Here is a 19,608-nt window from a genome sequence, read left to right as displayed (position 1 = left end):
CTTAGCTACATTTATATTGGGATACATTACAGGGTATTTCTTTTCAGCATCCCTCCAGTTCTTGGCAAAAATGTTTATGAATGAGCGTTTGTATGTATCGGTACATGGTTAAACCTCAGTTTCAAATATTTTTCAAGAGCTGCATAAAGATTTAAAGATGCAGCAAAGCTATGAAGAGCAAGGACTTTTTAGGAACTTTTAAACTATAAACAGAAGAGTACGTGTCTTGGGAGATTTTTCTCCTCTTGTAGTAAGATCTTAAAATATTTATTTCCAAATCACTAAATACAAATAGCACTGAATGCAACTTAAACAAAAAACAAAAAACACTGAATCTCCAGAAAGCTCAGGCTATCAGACCAACAGAATCAGCATTTCTTCTCTACAGCAATAAACAGCTTGGGGGAAGAGCCCAATTAACACAGGACACGTTGTAACAGGTTGATTCAACTCGCATCAGACTGATGGGTCATGGCTATTAAAAAGGTTTTTTCTTTTGAACCAGGAGAAGTAACAGGTGACAGATGGAAAAGGCAAAACAAAGCAAATGCACATGGAAGAGAGGAGCTGGAGAAGGATGAGCTGTAGATCCTCTGACAGGAGTCAAGCCTACACTGAAGTTCAGAAAGTTAGAAACAGTTACGGGAAGCCACTGTGGGAGCAAAGGAGAATGGGTGGTAGGCAAAAAGTCTCCAGTAATCTCTAACATAACCAGGTCTGGGATGAAAGGCTGTCCTAACAGTTCTGGTGCAGTAGTGATTACAGGGGCTGGGCAGAGCAATACTAGTTGGATGTGAGAAAATCTGTCCCTTCGTTTTCATTCCCACTACATAAACCCTTTCATTTCCAAAATAACTCCTACCTGAGCTATGCAGCAGTCTCCTAAGTGGTCACACCTCCACCTTCTCACCTTCTGTGCCACTTCCACCATAATTATCTTAAAACATTGCACACAATCCTCTTCCCATCCCTGCAAATCACCACCTCAGAGAAATATGTGGTGGTTCTACCATGACGAGATGAAGCCTGTTCCTATGTTAATAGTCAAGGTCAACCACAATGTGGTCACTGGCTACAGTCTGAAATGCAGTGCGTTGTCAGGGAGAGAGATCTGGATTTGGATCTAGGGGACCTAGAAAACAGTCCCAGCTTTGTGACCTTTGGTATGTCACCTGACCTCGCTGAGCCTCAGGTTCCTTATCTGTGAAACAGAAATATCAGTGATACTTAGATATTATGTTAAGATGATGCTGATGACTTTACTAGTAATCGTTAGCATCTGTAGAGGGCTTAGTAGGTGCCAGCCACTATGCTAAGCAGTTTACATGAATTAGCCATTAAAGTATTATGGATACTGTAAAATACTACAGAAATGCTAATTGTTCTTTTCTAAATTCTCAAACCATCTGTTACTAAGGCAGTTTAGAATCTTAATTGTGGTAATGTATCTGTAAAAATGTACAAAATTGTTACATAGCATCTTATCTCCTGTCTTTGGCTTCCATTTCCTTGGCAAGGATGGCCAAATCTACTAATTGCCTACTCTGAAGACCATTAATCTTTGTGGAAGCGATTTGAGAAAAACAGAATAGATACTATTCTCTCTAATAGCAGAAGCTGACCACTTAGCATCTTCTCTACTCATAAGTATCTTTCCTTACTCTATTCATCTTCTTGCTCCAAATGCTGCTGAGTCAAGTTACTAGATATGAGCAGTGGCTCTGAAGCCCTAGTAAGACATGTGGGGTAATAGAAAGAAAATAGAGAAGAGACAACATTTTCCATAGAACTAGGAGTTCTGAAAGTGGTGTTTCCAGCTTAAACGAGCTGTGCTACCTTTGAGGTCAAACCTGGGACCTCAGCAAGGCAAAGGCCATCAGTGTTTTATATGTAGCTATCTCTCCAGTGCAGGAATCAGTTTTTGACACTTATAGGCATATAAAATAGAATGAGTTAATGAAGTGATGCTCTTCAAATATAAGTTCTTGCATGGAGCCCATGTGAAAATGTCACAGAAATGAAGCACATGTATCCATGGTCCCCAGGCTGAAGAAACATTTATGGATGCACCCTATCTAGAATGCTTTGTTTGGTATTCTTTATCATGTCTTGCATTAGCTGCTGAAATGCTTAAACTGATTCACAGTTTTAGAAGACTCCAGACACATGTGAGGAAAATGGCCAAAATTCAGAGAGTATGATCTGAAGGGACCTTTATTAAAAATTCAACAAAATTCCTTTGTGCCAGGGGTTGGATATCAAAATTGAAGCAGATAACCACTGAATAAATACATGGAAGAAATTTATTTTATTAACATAAATAAGATGGTATATGTCAACTACTTTTATGAACATTAAGGGCAAGAGGCAGAACAGACTATTATTATAAGCAGTTGCAAAGGGTTTACACATATACTTAGATTTTCTGCTGAAACTAAACTTTAATATTATATTAATAAATTTAAATATGATCTTCAAAGTGCAGTCAGTCGTGTGGGCAGGGAGAGTAAAATGACACAAGACAGATAAATTGTAAAGGCAGATAGTAGTTGCTTGCCTCAATCTGCTACCTAAGAGTTAAGATATATGCATTCATTCACTTATGTTCAAAAAATATTTTTTAAATATCTTAAATACCTTCACAAAAATCCAAAATACCAGTAATATTCTTCTATTCAAATAATTTCTAAAATATCAACATGTTTACCTAAAAATGTCTCCTTTGTTCCAGATAACAATTGCTGCATAAAAAAACGACACCAAAACTTAATGGCTTACAATGAACCACTTTACTGCATTTCATGACGGTACAGGTCAGGACTGCGGGCAGTGCTCAGCTGGGAGATTCTTCTGCTCCATGCGGCACTGACTGGGTTCACTCAGTGGTGTTCAGTTAGGGCTCAGCTGGGCAGAGGGCGAAAGCTGGCTTCACAGCAGGCCTGGCACAGTGGCAGGCATGCGAGAAGGGCAGCTCCTCCTGCTCTCCACTAGTCTCAGCACCTCCTCATGTTCTCCAGCAGGGTAGCTGGAGGAGAACCTCTTACATGACAGCCCAGGGCTCCAAAAGCCCACAGCAAAAGGTGCTTGGTCCTCTAAGAGACTAAGCCCCAGACTTGCCCAGCGTCACTTACACCATATGCTGTTGGCCAAAGGAGTTAAAGGCCAGCCCAGATACAAGGGGAGGGTAAATTGCTCCTGTATTTATGGAAGTTCTGTCAAAGAATCTGAAGTCATCTCTAATCCAGCATGCTTAGTAGATTGATGTTTTTTAAAACTGAACAAACTGTCTAGTTCATGAGGATTTGTTGACCCAAAATAACAAATGCAATTCAAAGGATGTTGGCCATGTCAAAGAAAGAGATCTTGTGTCGACTAGATATCACAAAATATATGTAAAAAGGGATTTAAATTGTCTTAATTCTAACAACAGAATCTGAGGTGAGAGTATAGACTCACTATATGATTTATTGCCCAGAGACACATTTGAGATGGAAAGGGACACTGTAATAAATGTGCCAGGGCAGAATTCAGATGGCCTATTATCAGGGAAATGCAAATAAAAACCACAATGAGATATCACCTCACACCAGTGAGGATGGCCAGTATCGAAAAGACTAAGAACAACAAATGCTGGCGAGGATGCAGAGAAAGGGGAACCCTCCTACACTGTTGGTGGGAATGTAAGCTAGTTCAACCATGTGGAAAGCAATATGGAGGTTCCTCAAAAAACTAAAAATAGAAATACCATTCGATCCGGGAATCCCACTCTGGAATTTACCCAAAGAATACAACTTCTCAGATTCAAAAAGACATATGCACCCCTATGTTTACTGCAGCACTATTTACAAAGGCCAAGATATGAAGCAACCTAAGTGTCCATCAGTAGATGAATAGATAAAGAAGAGGTGGTACATATACAGAATGGAATACTATTCAGCCATAAGAAAGAAACAAATCCTACCATTTACAATAACATGGATAGAGGTGGAGGATATTATGCTCAGTGAAATAAGCCAGGCGGAGAAAGACAAGTACCAAATGATTTCCCTCATTTGTGGAGTATAACAATGAACCAAAACTGAAGGAACAAAATAGTAACAGACTCACAGACTCCAAGAAGGGACTAGCGGTTACCAAAGGGGAGTGGTGGGGGAGGGCAGGATAAGAGGATTGAGGGGTATTATGATTGGCACACATGGCATGGGGGGATCATGGGGAAGACAGTGTAGCACAGAGAAGGCAAATAGTGACTCTGTGGCATCTTACTACACAGATGGTCAGTGACTGCAATGGGGTATGTGGGGGACACAATAATATGGGTGATTGTAATAACCACATTGCTTTTTCATGTGAAACCTTCATAAGAGTGTGTATCAGTAATACCTTAATAAAAAAGTAAGTAAGCAAGCAAATAAATAAATAAATAAATGTGCCAGGGCAACAGGCATACACCTGAACTGCCCCAGGTAGATTGAGACATATGGTCACCCTCAGAGAAAAAGGAATAGATCAAAGCAGTGGTACTTATTCAAAGGAAATTAATAGATGCGATTGTTAGAAGCCAACCATACAAACAAAAGCTTCAGAACTCCTTATTAATAGGATATGCTGATGAGAGCAATAGAACAAATCTCCTTCCCCCAAAGAGTCCCTTCCTCCCTAAAGGTACAAGGATTTTTTTCAGAAGATGTGCTCAGGGTGGCCTTAGGAATAAATATTTTCTGTCATCAGGAGTAGCCTTTTAAAATGTATATACCTCTGGAGCCATCCTACTGCAATACCGCAATGAAGGTATTGACTTGTTAGGCAGGGATGGTAAACACACAGCATGGTGACTGCTTCTGTTGAGGTAATCGCTGCTCATGGGTGGCTGCCTTCTCCGTGCGGAGTCCCCAAGAGCTGGAGGGTCCTTCCCCCACAGCCCTCCCTGCAGCAGCTGCATCTGCTGAGCTGAACACTGTTTCTGTGCTCCCTCACTGAAGGCAGCAGCACACTGAAAACTGGCTAATGACCGCTTGAGAGCAAGAAGAGATAAAGGTTATGCAAACATGGCTGCTCCTTAATGAAGGACCACTGAAGAGAAGTTTTGTGTCATCAATATTATGCAGAAACTGAATTAACTACTGAGAAATCATTTTCTCATCTCCTGCTATGCAAAAATAAACCAAGAATTCGTCATTTCAAGCTAGCTTTCATGGACGTACACATGCATGTATGTATGTAGCCACCTGTCTTACAGGAAGCCCCTGGTACTGCACTGACCCAGCTTTACCGATGGCCACAGTTTGCTTGCAAGGTTGGTTCCCAAAGCAGGAAAAGAAAGTCTGAGTGTATGTGGGTTACCTGGGTGAGCAGGGATACATTTTAGATAGCATAGTTTTACATATACTTTATTTGGATATTTCAGTTTTGCTAAAAGCAAACAAAAAAACTGATATGGAGATACAGCTTACTTTTCATTTCTTAATCTATATTAGACTATCCTTAATAACAAGCTTTGCTCTTTAGCAGTGTCCCACGTTTGTTTCCTGGGCACTAGGTAAACTACTCTGTTTTCTCTCAACTTCCCATAAATCAGTTTACTTTCTAAAGTAACAACTCTGCTCAAGCCATTCTACAACCAAACACAAATAGAAAATAAGATTTCATTTCCAGGGAGAATCAAAATCTACTAAATATGACAAAGCAGATAAATAAATGCTGGCATTAGTATTAACAATTTTGTGATCTTTTATGAGTTAGGATGCATGAAAAAGTCCTAAGAAAAGGTGGCCTTGGTAAAGCAATGTTTTTGGTTGGTGGAAAATTATCTTGAAACTTAGAAGAATCAAATTGTTTTAAAAAAATGTACTGTCTCTCTCTGCATATATAATTAACTCAACACTGCCAAATGTATAATCATTTATAGTACATTTTGGCGTTCCAGAAAGACAAAGATAGTATCTTGTATTTATTTTGCATAACGCCCAGGGCAATGCTATGCAAATGAAGTGGCTTAAACCACAGGATTTGATGTTGACAATGATGACTTTTATATAAAGACAGAAAAAACTTCTGGAATCAATTTATTAAAAAGCTCTGTTAACACATTAGCCACCACCCTCCCCATATAAAACTAGCCATAAAGACTGTTATAATTATCTTCACCCCATGTATAGTTTTGGCATTCATAAAAAGATCTATTATCATTACCAACTTTTAAGTAAAAGTTATCTAACAAATACTTCTTTGCCTGATCACTTTTTATAAAGTATTTTTTATATTTAAAATATATGTACTAAAAACTACCACAGCTCTTCAAGTAACAAAAACATACTGTCACCATTTGTAGCCAGTATAGTGTCTAGTGGAAGACAAGGACACAAAGCGTCAGGGGTCATGCGGTAAATTGCATAACATACTGTACTACCGCTTCATGTATGCAGGCACAAAGATGAGAAAGCAATGGAAAAAATGGAAATGCGATGCTACATCAGCTTTATCATTTACCTACCTATGGTACAGCAGCTGAGTCTAATTCCTAAAAAAATCCCTTGGCAGTATACTGTTATGTTAAGCCAGATCAATGCTTGCATTTCATTCATATTTCTGTGATTTCTGGTGAAACTTTATTATTGATATTTCAGGATTAGTATGTAACACACTAGATACTTTACTTTCATTAGTTATTATATTTTACCCATATTTTTACCATATTACAGATGAGGAAGTTGAGATGCAGATAATAGCTTGCTCCTGATTACGTTAGTACAAGTCAGCTTTAACCACATTGACACTATCTTCACAGATGAGATTAGATCAGTATGTGCAATAAAATAAAATACTGAATCAAAGCAATTATCATATATACAGTATATGTTAGTATTCATTGGGACCTAAGGATGGATGTATTTAGAATTTAGAACAAAACAAAATTCTACTCCATTCAGAAACAAAGAAAAACACTCTAAGATTTTATTTACAGAAAGCTGTAAAGATACCTAGTAAAGAATATTAATATGTACTGAATTATTAATATGATGTAGGATTTCCACATTTGAATTATTAATTTTTAAAGGTTATTCCTATTAAAGTATGAGAAATAACACCCCTAAATGTTTTAAGTAAAGGTTTATAATGTTTCTCTTGGGTAATGTTACTAAGTGATTTTAAGATATCTATAATTATGGTCATCTTTATCTATTTTTACTGTCTTAAAGGGAGAGCTGAATCGATATCATCCTGGACAGCTGCAGCAAACCTCTTAAAAAGATGAGTTTCCCAGACCTCCTCAGCAACCTGCTGTAGTAATGAGTGATCCTTGTAATCACATTCTGGTCTGAATCCTACAACAACACTCCTTGCTCTAAGTTTTCATGAGGCAGGAGCTATCCCGATTTACCAGAATGAACAAAATTATAAATACCTCCTCATAATGTGTGCTTGACAGTACACGCATATATTATTTCTAATATAAATGAGTAATAGCGGTTTCCTCAAAAGATACACTTTATGTATCTTTTTGTTCAGTGACTAAATGTTATCTTTCTCTGTAATAGAGGTAGTACTTATTAACTCATGTTGGGAAGTATTTTATTTTCATAGCATTTACATCATTGTTGGAAATTGGAAAAGCAGGAAGAGAAGATAAAAATGGTTTCAAACTTAGATTAATTTTTCTAAGTTCCATTTATTTTTCTTAGAGTAACATGTTCTAGGATAGTTTTCAAACTGTGTGTGATTTAAATTTAGTGGATAAAGAGGAACATTTAAAAACAATGAAATTAGAAAAGAATAAAATAAAAAATATAATACAAGCAAATATCAAGTGTAATATTGTTTCTTGAAACTTTGGTTTTAGTTAAATGTATTATGCCCATGTCACAATATAAAATATATTTCCTACTGAGGGCCATGATCAACAAGTTGAAAGCCACTGCTGAGTGAACACATAGAAGCAGAGAGAGAGAGATGTGGGTTTTTTCCCAATATTTCATATTTTGATGGATAATAACAAGAAACAAAAATTGTAAGACATTGATTGAAGAAACTGGAAAAGATTAAAATAAATGGAAAGATATTCCTTGCTTGTGGACTGGAAGAAAAATTGTCCATATTACCCAAAGCAATCAACAGATTCAATGCAACCCCTATCAAAATTGCAATGGCATTTTTCACAGAAAGAGAACAAACAATCCTATAATTTGTGTGAAATCACTAAAGACCCTGAACAGCTAATTCAATTTGGAGAAAGAACAAAGAGGGAAGCACCACACATCCTGATTTCAAACTATATTACAAAGCTATAGTAATCAAAGCAGTAATGGTATTGACATAAAAACAGACACACAGATCAATGGAACAGACTAAAGAACCCAGAAATAAACCTATGCATATATGCAACTAATTTACAACAAAGAAATCAAGAATATACAAAGGAAAAAGGATAGTTCCTTCAGTAAATGGTGCTGGGAAAACTGCACCATTTCTTCAGTAAATGGTGCTGAGAAAATTGGCTAGCCATGTGTGAAAGAATGAAGCTGAATCACTATCTTATACTATGCTCAAAAAGCAAGTCAAAACAGATTAAAGACTTGAATATAAGACCTCAAACCATAAAACTCTTAGAATAAAACAGAGGGGGTAAGCTCCTTGACATCAGTCTTGGCAATGATTTTTTTGTATTCAATACGAAAAGCAAAGGCAACAAAAGGAAAAATAACAAATGGGACTACATCAAAGCAAAAAGCTTCTGCACAGCAAAGGACATCATCAACAAAACAGAAAAGCAATCTATGGAGTGGTAGATAATATTTACAAATCCTATGTTTGATAAGAGGCTGATAGTTAAAATATATAAAGAACTTATATAACTCAGCAGAAAAAGGCTAACAATAAACAATACAATTAAAAAATGGGCAGAGGACCTGAAGAGACATTTGTCCAGAGAAGACATACAGATGGCCAAAAAGGACATGAAAAGGTACTCAACATCATTTATCATCAGGGAAACACATATCAAAATCACAATGATACATCACTTTTTACCTGTTAGAATGACTATTATCAAGTGTTAGTGAGTATGTGGTGAAAAGAGAACCCTTGTGCATTGTTAGTGGGAATGTAAATTGATGCAGCCCCCATGAAAAACAGTATGGAGGATCTTCAAAAAACTTAAAAACAGAAGTACCATATGACTTAGCAATTCCACTTCTGGGCATTTTTCCAAAGAAAATGAAACCACTCCCATGTTCACTGCAGTATTATACACATAACCCAAGTCCCAAGAGTCCATTCGTGGATGAAGGGATAAAGAAAATATGGTATATGGCATACAAAGGAATATTATTCAGCCATAAAAAAGAAGGAAGTCCTGACATTTCAGACAATATTGGTGGACCTTGAGGACATTATGCTAAGTGAAATAAATCAGATAAAGACAAATACTGTATGATCTCATTTATATATGGAATCTTAACAACTATAACAAACTCATAAATTTAGAGAACAGATTGGTGGTTGTGTGTGGGTAGATGAAATGGGTGAGGGTGGTCAAAAGATAGAAACTTCCAGTTATAAGTTAAAGTCATGGAATGTAATGTACAACATGGTAACTACAGTTAACAATACTGTACTGTGTATTTCAAAGTTGCTATAAGAGTAAATCATAAAAGTTACCAAAAGGAAAAAATCTGTAACTATTGTGTGATACCTGTTGTCTAAACTTATTGTGGTGATCATTTTGCTATATATATATATATATATATATATATACACACACACACACACACACACACATATATATATATACATATATATATTACATCAAATCATTATGTTTCATGAGAAATAACACTCCTAAATGTTTTAAGTAAAGGTTTCCGGTGTTTCTCTTAGGTAATGTTACTAAGTGAAAAAACCTAAAATGAACACAATGTTGTATGTCAATTATATAAAGATATATATATTTTTAACCTATAAAAATTATAAATCACCATATTTCTCCCTAAAATACCAATTTTGGTATGTTTTCAAATCAAACACATTAAGAAAACATATTTGAGAAAACAAAGCATATTAAGAAAACACATTAGAGACAGCAAAAAACAAAAACAATTTACCCAATTCTGTCAGTGAATACATTTCAGCATTTTGAGTAAAAACAATGTATAATTTACAAGTGCACTTAATTTACACACTGTAATCTATTTTAAATAGCTTATTCAGATAGTTTTCAGCAATGTGTAGTAAGTGCATTTCATACATAAAGGAACAAAATATATCAAACTTCTGAAGACTTCCAAGGTTGCTTTATGAGTAGAGTTCCCAAACCATTACTTCAACACAGTATGCTATTGATATTTGATTCAGATACCCAAAAACCTTATTCTGACTCACAGGCTTAAGAAAATGGTATTTCATAGCAGTGACCTTTGATTTAAACTGAAATTTATTAAAAATCAGGCCAATGTAGGTGTTTTTTATTAGAGCTTTCCTACAAGAATAAAAATTGAAATAGTTGGAAATACTAGGTTCAATATTTCCAGAGGTTTCAATCTTTTAGAAGTATAAAGTTTAAATCTATTTAAGCAGTATTCAGTATATACCATGTTAAAACCTACCAACTAGAGATGTTATTTTTAGATATTTTGAAAACCTTAAACTTTGCCTATTTATATTTTATGTATACACTTTACTACAATTCAGATGTCTAAAATCATAGCATTACCATTACGATATTCTACTAAAAGGCTCAGTGTGATCTGATAAAGCCCAAAGGTATGTTCAAGAGACTTAACTTGTCTCTCAGGCTGAGAATAATTTTTAATAAGATGATCTACAACTGTCAAAGTAACAAAAAGGCAAATATATATAAGGTGTATTTTTACACACCATGAGAAAATCATTACATATTTCCTATGGAAATACTCTCTCTACATTTAGTCTTCTATTTTGTCTCTTACCAGTTTTATCTTGTGTTAAAGTCTACTCATATTCAAACTCAAAACATTTTTCCAAAAAAGCAAAGAGTATTTACAATTCTTTTTATGCCACAGGCCAGGAAAATAGAAGTATATAAGAAAACAGTAGGTAAGGACAGACGGAGAGAAATAGATAACAGGGAAAAGTTGAAATAGAAGCAAAGGAAACCCTAGAGTGGAATCACACATCCTTCCCCAGGGGGTTAGGTTCCAAGACAATGGCTAAGAGAAAACTGTAAAATCAAAGTTGTGCTTGAAACAAGAAATCCTTTAAATTAAGTATAGTGTACATGTTTATGGAAGGCTCACTGCTTAGAACTATGCAGAAATGTATTGATCTGTGTGTTTTAATGTGTTATGTATAATGTCCTAGAAGATGGCACACAGAACTGAAACAGAAATCCGACTTTGGTGACTCTTCCTGTTGGTTGTGTCATCTCGAGACACTTTGTCAGATCTTCCACCTCTTCCTTAATATTTATCTAGTAATTAATTACCAGACATTATCCTGAAGGAAAGCTAGAAAGTCAGTATCATCCCTATTTCTCATTCAGTAGCCAGATTCATCACCTTTCAAACCATCCATCCATTCGTTTTTGTCAGAGGATTTATCAGTACACGGGGCAGCTGATAGCTTCTGTCCATGTGCCGTAGAATGGCTGGCTATTTAAATTATTTTTACCCCCTCTCCCTTTGAAACAAAAAACATTATAATGATGCCTCTGATTGTACATATTATTGATACAATTATCACCAAATCTTAACTAGACAAGATTTGCAGGTCACAGGCTGCTGATTCTTTGAGGTTCATACTAAATCTTACTCATCACTCCAACCTGACAGAGGTGCTCACAGAATGCAAGAGCATCTACTCCATCTGCAAAAGCAACTTAAAAGATTATAATTCTGAAATGACAAAAAGAACAGTACTATATCATAATATTCTAATTCTACAATGCGGCGGAAAAAAGTTTCTCTTTCAGGAAGAAACTTTGGACTTGTAGCTATTAGGCTCCATACCTTGGAGGCCCAGCTTTAATTACAGTTTTGGTTACTGTGGAATCAAACTAGGGAAGGATGTGTCAGAATCTGGAAATTTAACTTACTTGGGACAAAAATCATTTGATGTGTTCCCTGGTTGTGGCTTCATGACACCAATGTGTTGAGGGTCACGATCTGTGTACAGCAACTGGCAATCTGTGTCATTTTAGTATAGGCTTTTATGGCTACTAATTATGAGAAGAAGTGCAAACAGTTGGGTCACTTAAAAGTGATCACTGAAATGATACAGAAATATTAATAATAGTAAACAAAATAGTAACTTATTCACTTTGGGTAGTGCAACTCAGCCACCCTTTTCCAGTTCTTTCCCAGTCTTAAAATACTCTGTGCCTTCTAGTCTATTGCAATGAGTGAAGTCTCCTCTACACATCTTACAGATCAATCCTTGGCTATATTCAATTCTGATTTCTATTCTTTGCCCTATCCATTTGTTTCTCTCTCTCTCTAGTCTACTCAGTAGACTGCACCTACTCTGCAAATCTGAACTACACAGATGACCCTGATTCTTTATCTATAAACTGAACTTTCAGTCTTTATTCAAATACTCTAATTATTTATAAGGTGCACCTATCTGGATGATTTCCATCTCCAAAGACAAACACATCCCTCCAGCAATTTCCCCATAATCCTATTCACTCATGTTAAAGATGTCAAGGTTACCTCTGCACTTTCCCTCTGACTCTCCTACTAAATTTAATCCATTTGTTAACATTATTTGCATCCATTCATTCCTTTCTGTTCCTACAGACACAGGCTAACTCAGAATCTTTATACTTCATATAGAAATTAGATTATCAGTTTCACAGCTGTTCCTGACTCTGGTATATTGTCCCTAAGCCATCTATCATATCACCACTATATTTTGATCATAGTCCTTGACCCCAAGATCAAGTCTGAAGTTTTAACGTTCTATAATATAGCTTTCCAGTTTTTAGACTTAACTCCTCTCACACTTCTTTATAAATTCTTAGTTTAGCCAATCTAGTCTATTGAACAGCCAACATACTCTGTGCACTTCTCATGCTATTTCTCCCATCTGGAGGACACTGCTCCTGATTAAATAAGATTCTTACTAAACTTTACCTCCTCCCTCATTGCCCCCACTACACAGACGTATTCTCAGGGAATGTCAGAGTTGAGTTGAAGGGAGATCATCTACTCCATCTGCAAAATGGGATTTAAAGAATCATCTCCTCTACCTATACAGTTAAAATGTTTGGGGGGAACTGAGGTCAAAGGACAATAAACATACTCTTATTTCTGAATGCTAGTTTTATTCCATATGTTTTTCTTGATTGTTTCCCATGTGCCAGTTGCTGTACCAGCCAATGGGATTAGAGTTGAATCAGCAAGATCGACTGCATGTGTATCATCAAGCAGATGAACTTTGATGAGTGCTACAACAAGAGAGACATTCAGGTTGCCATTGATGTCTGAAGTACACATGGTGAGGACGGGGGGAGGCATGAAGTTAATCTAGTGTGGAGACAGGAAGGCTAATTCAGTTTGGGAAGACAAGGGAGCCTCCCCTGAGGAGGCAATCTTTTAAGCAGGAAGTGAGTAGGAATTAACTGCAAAAGACCTAGGAGGAGAGCCTAGGGACTTTCAAGGAACTAAAAGAAGGTCAGGTCAGGGTGCTGGAATCTAAGGGACAAGGAGGGTTGCAAGAGGTGAGGCCCAGAAAGACAGGGAGGGACCCAGGTATGCTGGGCCTAGGAAGGTCACGTTGAAGATTTTTGGTCTTCTTCCCAAGAACAACAGGCCTTGGATAGTATGTTCCAGGATATTTCAAGTTGGGACCATGGTTTACCCTGGGAGGAATGGGACAAGTAATTATGAAATGAAGAATTCTAGTTTTATTTCAGTTGAAACATTTTCTATATCCCTTTCCTCCTTGTGTGTTATGATCTCATCCAAAGTTAAAAAAAAGCAAGCATATGAATCATTATTTTTTTTTTTTTTACCATTTTTTAATGTATTTTCTTACAGCTTTTTTTCTATGGATAATTTTTAGTTTCTTTGGTTATATAGTTGTGCTCATATAGTATAATAATTTTGTATCTTGTTTTGTCCACTTCAAAAACATTTCCTCAAATTGTTGTAAACTTCCTAAGTCAGTCTTTTATGACTACCTATTTCTGTGGGAGATATAGCAAGTTTACTGGTTGAATATTTAAGTTGTTTTCAAATTTCCATTATTATCTATAATGCAAATGGAATTACTGGACTAAAAGGTATGTTATTTATTTTTTTTAAATTGAAGTATAGTTGATGCACTTCAACTATACTTGAAGTATATAAGAAATATAAGAAATAAAATATAAGAAATTTGTAAGAAACAATCTCGTATTAGTTTCAGTTATACAACACAGTGGTTTACCAGTTACCCACACTATTAAATCCTCACCCCAACTAATGCAGTTACCATCTGTCAAGATAGAAATATGTTACAGAATCATTGGCTGTATTCTCCATGCTGTACTACCATCCCTGTGATCATCTTACATTATGACTGCGAATTTTTGTGTCCTTTTACCCCCTTACCCTCCACACCCACCCACCTCAGCCCCTCCCCCTTGGTAACCACCAGTCACTTCTCAGTGTCTATGAGTCTACTGTTGTTATGTTCATTTTGTTTTTTTTTTAAATTCCATGATTAAGTGAAATCATATGATATTTGTCTTCCTCTTCTTGGCTTATTTAACTTGGCATAATATCCTCTAGGTCCAGCCATGTTGTCACAAATGGCAGCTTTCTTTTTTTATGACTGAATAATATTCCATTGTACATATGTACCACCTCTTCTTTATCCATTCAACTACTGATGGACACTTCGGTTGCTTCTGTATCTTGACTATTGTAAATAATGCAGCAAAAAACATAGGGGTGTATTTATTTTTTTGGATCAGGGATTTTGTTTTCTTTGAGTAAATTCCTCAAACTGTAATTACTGGAAACCTCCATACTGCTTTCCACAGCAGTTGCGCCAATTTGTAGTTCCACCAACAGTGTAGGAGGGTTCCGATTGCTGCGTACCCTCATCAGCATTTGTTATTTCTTGTCTTTTGGATAGTGGCCATTCTAACTGGTGTGAGGTGATATCTCATTGTGGTTTTGATTTGCATTTCCCTGATGATTAGAGATGTGGGGCATCTTTTCAATGTGCCTCTTGCCCATGTGTATGTCTTCTTTGGAAAAATGTATATTGGGTTCCTCTACCCATTTTTTAATTGGGTTATTTATTTTTTTGGTGTTGGGGCATATGAGTTCTTGATATATTTTGGATGTTGATCCATTATTGTATAAATCATTTATGAATACATTCTCCCATACTGTCCATAGGCTACCTTTTTGTTCTGTTGAAGAAAGATTATGAATTGATAAATACAGCCACTTTTAGTTGGTACACTTGGCTTAGACAGGAGGTTGTATATGTATATGAATGTCTGTACACCTGTAAATCCTTAACAGAGTATGGGCAAGTATTACACTTTTAAAAGCAAAGTATTCTGTATAAGAACAATCCAATGAAAAACTCTATTTCACTGTCTGGCCATGCATTGGTGCTATACTTGAAGTTAAATCATTCTCCTGTCCTTTCCCATACGACCATTATAAGGGAAAATATCTTGAAAGAATACTAACATTTTTCCAAGAGCTGTTTTAATCCCAGTTCCCATTTAATCCTAACAAAGACTCTGATAGAAGCATGCTATACTTTTTTATTCTCATCCAGATAATGAATTTCAAAATGCAATCACAAATGTATCTCCTCTAAAATTACATTTTTATCAAGGATAACGTTTTAAAGAAGGTAGAGTGACAAAGTTATTAATAAAAGAACAACTGGAATTTTGGAGCAATTTCTGTGTTCAAGGTACTGTATTGGGGACCTTAAAAATGATTATCTCATTAATCCTAACAAAGACTCTGATAGAAGCATGCTATACTCTGTTTTACAGATAAGGAAACTGAGGCTTAGAAAAGCAAGCATTTCCCCCAAATTATACACCTTAGACTTGTGCTATCCAATATGGTAGCTTGTAGCCATGAGGCTATTGAGCACCAAAAACATGGCTAGTCTATAACTGATGAGTGCTGTAAGTGTAAATTACCTGATATAAAAACTAAGAATGAAAAAGAAAATGTCTCAGTTTTTGAATAGTGATTACATATTGAAATGACAATATTTTAGAGTTATATAAATGCATTATTGAAACTAATTTTACCTGCTCTTTCTTTTTTAAATCAGCTATTAAAAATTTTCAAAGGACATATGTAGCTCACACTATATTTGTAATGAATGGTGCTGCTCTAGACCAAAGGCTGGATATTGAATTTGAGAGTAAATACCAAGTTCAAAGGCAGCCTGGTACAGAAGAGGACAAGGATTCATGCAGCTCTGGGTTTTAATCTGTCAATGACTTCTCTTGGGTGAAATACCAAACCTCTCCACATTTCACTTATGTCATCTGGTGATGCATCACGGTGATGTTATATATCTCCAAACAACTGTTGCATATAATATGTAAAGCAGCTAGCTGGCAGAGGAGGGGGAACAATTATTGAATACCTCCTATAGCAACTGGTTAACTTAAAAATTGATTCCCCAAACAGAGGAGAAAATTCACTTATTTGAAAAAAACAAGTTTTATTCTCTTTAAGTGGGAGCAGTTAAAGAACTAACACATTGAATGCTTGCTTTAGCATAAAATATGCATTATATACTGTATTATATACATAATATATACAGATCCTTTCTTTCTTTCAATGTAAGTTGTTTATAATATGCTATAGGCAGGGAGGTCAGATGAAAAGGTTAGAATGAGGTATAAAATATCAAGACACAGAAGGGCCCAAGTGGTTCTTATGGATACAATGGATGAATTCCAGTGAAAAGAGTGTATGAACTATTTCAGCTGATCCATGGTCTTTTTATATCAAGAACTGAGACTAGTGAATAAAATAACATCTACACAAGCAGGATTTTATTTATTTTTACTTCCTGGGTCACACTGCAGACACATAAATTATACCAGGACATCAAATTTACACTAACCAATTATTAGTGACCTCCACTGTATCATAAGAAACTACAAAATCATGTGGACTATTCAGTGATATTTTGCCAAATTCTGTCCCCTAGGCTGTGTCAAGAAGTTTGTCCTGGGTATGTGACTTAATCAGTGTATGTATTATATGTACATATTTAAATATGAAGGATGGAGCAGTTGGAGCATTTACTTTAATATATGCATATGGCCTAAGATTGACATGTGACAATGTATTAGACTGCCCTGGTGTGTAGTTTGGTGTTTTTTTTTTTTTTAATTGGGTAGTACAGGAAGGGGGGAGTATTAAGGATTTGAATCACTTAAATGTAGCCCCTTAAATGTCATACACCCATTAAGTTCAATACAAAAATTGTTCATTTGTTGACTACAGCAATTAACTGTAAGAAAATGAGACTGGAGATGTCAAAAACAGATCTTTGAACTGCAACAAAGGCCATGAGAATATTCACTTTATTCTAGTTTGAAATTTAACAGAAGAAATAATACACAGAATTTTGGTTTAACTATTAAAGTGCATATTCAGTGAGTTATGGGGGGGAGGGAAGAGGGCCCTACCTTTCATCTCATATGTTACATTAAAACTCTACTTCTTGTAATGAATTGTTGAACACCCTCTGATATATGTTGATTTGGTTTTTGCTCTTTCCAAATGAATAGATTCAAAATGATTTTATAATGTGATTGTGTCTACAGTACACTATCATTAAGTAAATGTCTTCAAATTTAGGACTATAGGTAAAAATGAGGAAAAAGAAAATTACACTAAATCAAAATTATTAGCAATTAATAACTAATAATAAAAATCAGACTAAACAATAATGTGCAACTAAATAGTAATTAGAAAAATTTGCTAAAACTTTGAGCTATGATATTATTACATTTCTGATGCTTAAAATTATAGGAAAAATATGCTTAGTCAATTTAAGAGAAAACAAATACTGTAAACCATTTAAACTACCTGCCATATTTCCAAAATACATACTTTAGGAAAAAAGAGTTTATGTGAGGAAAGAGCTTTTTTACATTTAAATTAGCTAATACTTGAATCACACCCTTAAAACAACTTTATTTCCAGGAATGCCTTTTTTCCTTTTTTCTTTCTTTTTCTGAGGGGGTAAGGCAGCTAGACTTAAAAAAGTTGAGCTGCATTTTTTGTGAATGGCATATCTGTGCCCCTGTATGCTAATACTCTCTCAGTCCCACCGAGCTGTTAACATGCCTTCAAATAATCTGGTCATTTGTGTTTAAAGTTTTGTCTTAATTGAGTTTACCTTTGCAAACCGCTAGGCACCATTCACTTTTTTACGAGATGAGAAAGGTCTCTTTCTCCGGACCTGGCATTTTTACCATGTATGTATGAGCAATTTTGCTGTCAAATATTGCAAACGTAGATTTTTTGAGGGGTTCCATCTGAAAACGTCTCCACTATACTTGCACTACTCCCCTCTTCCTAACACAAACCTACCCTTTTCCCCCAGCAAGTTTTAAACTTTGTTTCCTTTGGGGTTCTGTACAAGCGCTGAGAATAATATCCAAGAGACAAAGAACTGTGCTGTGGGTCCACGGGATGCCAAATTTGAGTTGTGAAACAAAGCACTCAAATTTGAGATTTCAGATGATGATGATGGTGATGCTGGCAAAAATTTTATTATAAAGCGTCAGACCCCAGAGCCATCTCCAGACAGCTCGCCCTGCCCACGGCCGCCCGAGCACTGGGGAGTTCTGGCCCCGGGACGCTGGCTGCCGGCCGCACCGCGAAGCCCCTTCCCGCCCCCGGCCCTCTCACCGCTTTACTCGGATGATCTGGTCCCGCATGGGCTTGATGTCCTGGAAGCTCTGCTGGTTGACGAGGCTGTAGACGAGGATGAAGCCCTGGCCGTTCTTGATGTATAGGTCCCGCATGGACGCGAACTGCTCCGTGCCCGCGGTGTCCAGGATCTCCAGCACCGACGGCGACGAGTCCACCTCGATCTCCTTGCGGTAGAAGTCCTCGATGGTGGGGTCGTATTTCTCAATGAAGGTGCCGGTCACGAACTGCACGGTCAGGGCGGATTTGCCGACCCCGCCCGAGCCCAGCACCACCACTTTGTACTCGCGCATCGTCCCTCCGCGGCCGCCGCCGCCGCCGCCGCCCGCGACATAGACCTACGCCCGCCGCGCTGCGCCCCCGGAACGTGAGCCGGCGGCCAGCCCCGCCGCCTCTCGCGGCCGCCCCCACCTCACGGCCGCCGCGGCCCCCCGGGCGCCGGCGGAGGGAGCAGCAGCCCGGGGCAGGGGCCGAGCCGGGCGGCAGTGCGGCCCGCGGGCGCCGGCAGGCACTGAGGACGAGCGCCGAGCTCTACCGCCGGAGCCGCCCGAGCCGCGGGCCCGCAGTGCCGTCCGCCCCGCCCCTCACGCCTCCACGCCCAGCTCCCCGCCCGCCGCCGCCGCCGCTTCCCCCGGCGCCAGAGCGCGCGCCCGAGCCCAAGCGCAGCGCCGCCGGGGGCGGGGCCTGGTGGGGCGGGGCCTGG

General features: G+C 37.4%; 1 protein-coding gene across 2 annotated transcripts in view; it reads right to left on the bottom strand.

Annotated features, from left to right (window-relative positions):
* RAP2A (RAP2A, member of RAS oncogene family) overlaps positions 1 to 19,482 on the bottom strand; it is a 40,500-nt gene extending 21,018 nt beyond the window's left edge. The window contains exons 1-2 of one of the 2 annotated variants that reach the window (XM_036893730.2): positions 18,885 to 19,482; positions 12,048 to 13,834 (exon numbers count right to left, since the gene is read on the bottom strand). In XM_036893730.2, coding sequence (XP_036749625.1) covers positions 13,648 to 13,834; positions 18,885 to 19,198 — 501 coding nt within the window. In that variant the 5' untranslated portion in view covers positions 19,199 to 19,482 and the 3' untranslated portion in view covers positions 12,048 to 13,647. Of the gene's footprint in view, positions 1 to 12,047; positions 13,835 to 18,884 lie in introns of those variants that run through there. The other variant, XM_036893729.2, reaches the window with a different exon arrangement.
* Between the last annotated feature and the right edge of the window lie 126 nt (positions 19,483 to 19,608).

This window comes from Manis pentadactyla, chromosome 17 (assembly GCF_030020395.1).
Source record: "Manis pentadactyla isolate mManPen7 chromosome 17, mManPen7.hap1, whole genome shotgun sequence".
Taxonomy (NCBI): Eukaryota; Metazoa; Chordata; class Mammalia; order Pholidota; family Manidae; genus Manis; species Manis pentadactyla.
Note: the sequence above shows the minus strand (reverse complement) of the source record. Positions and strands in the feature narration are given on the sequence as shown.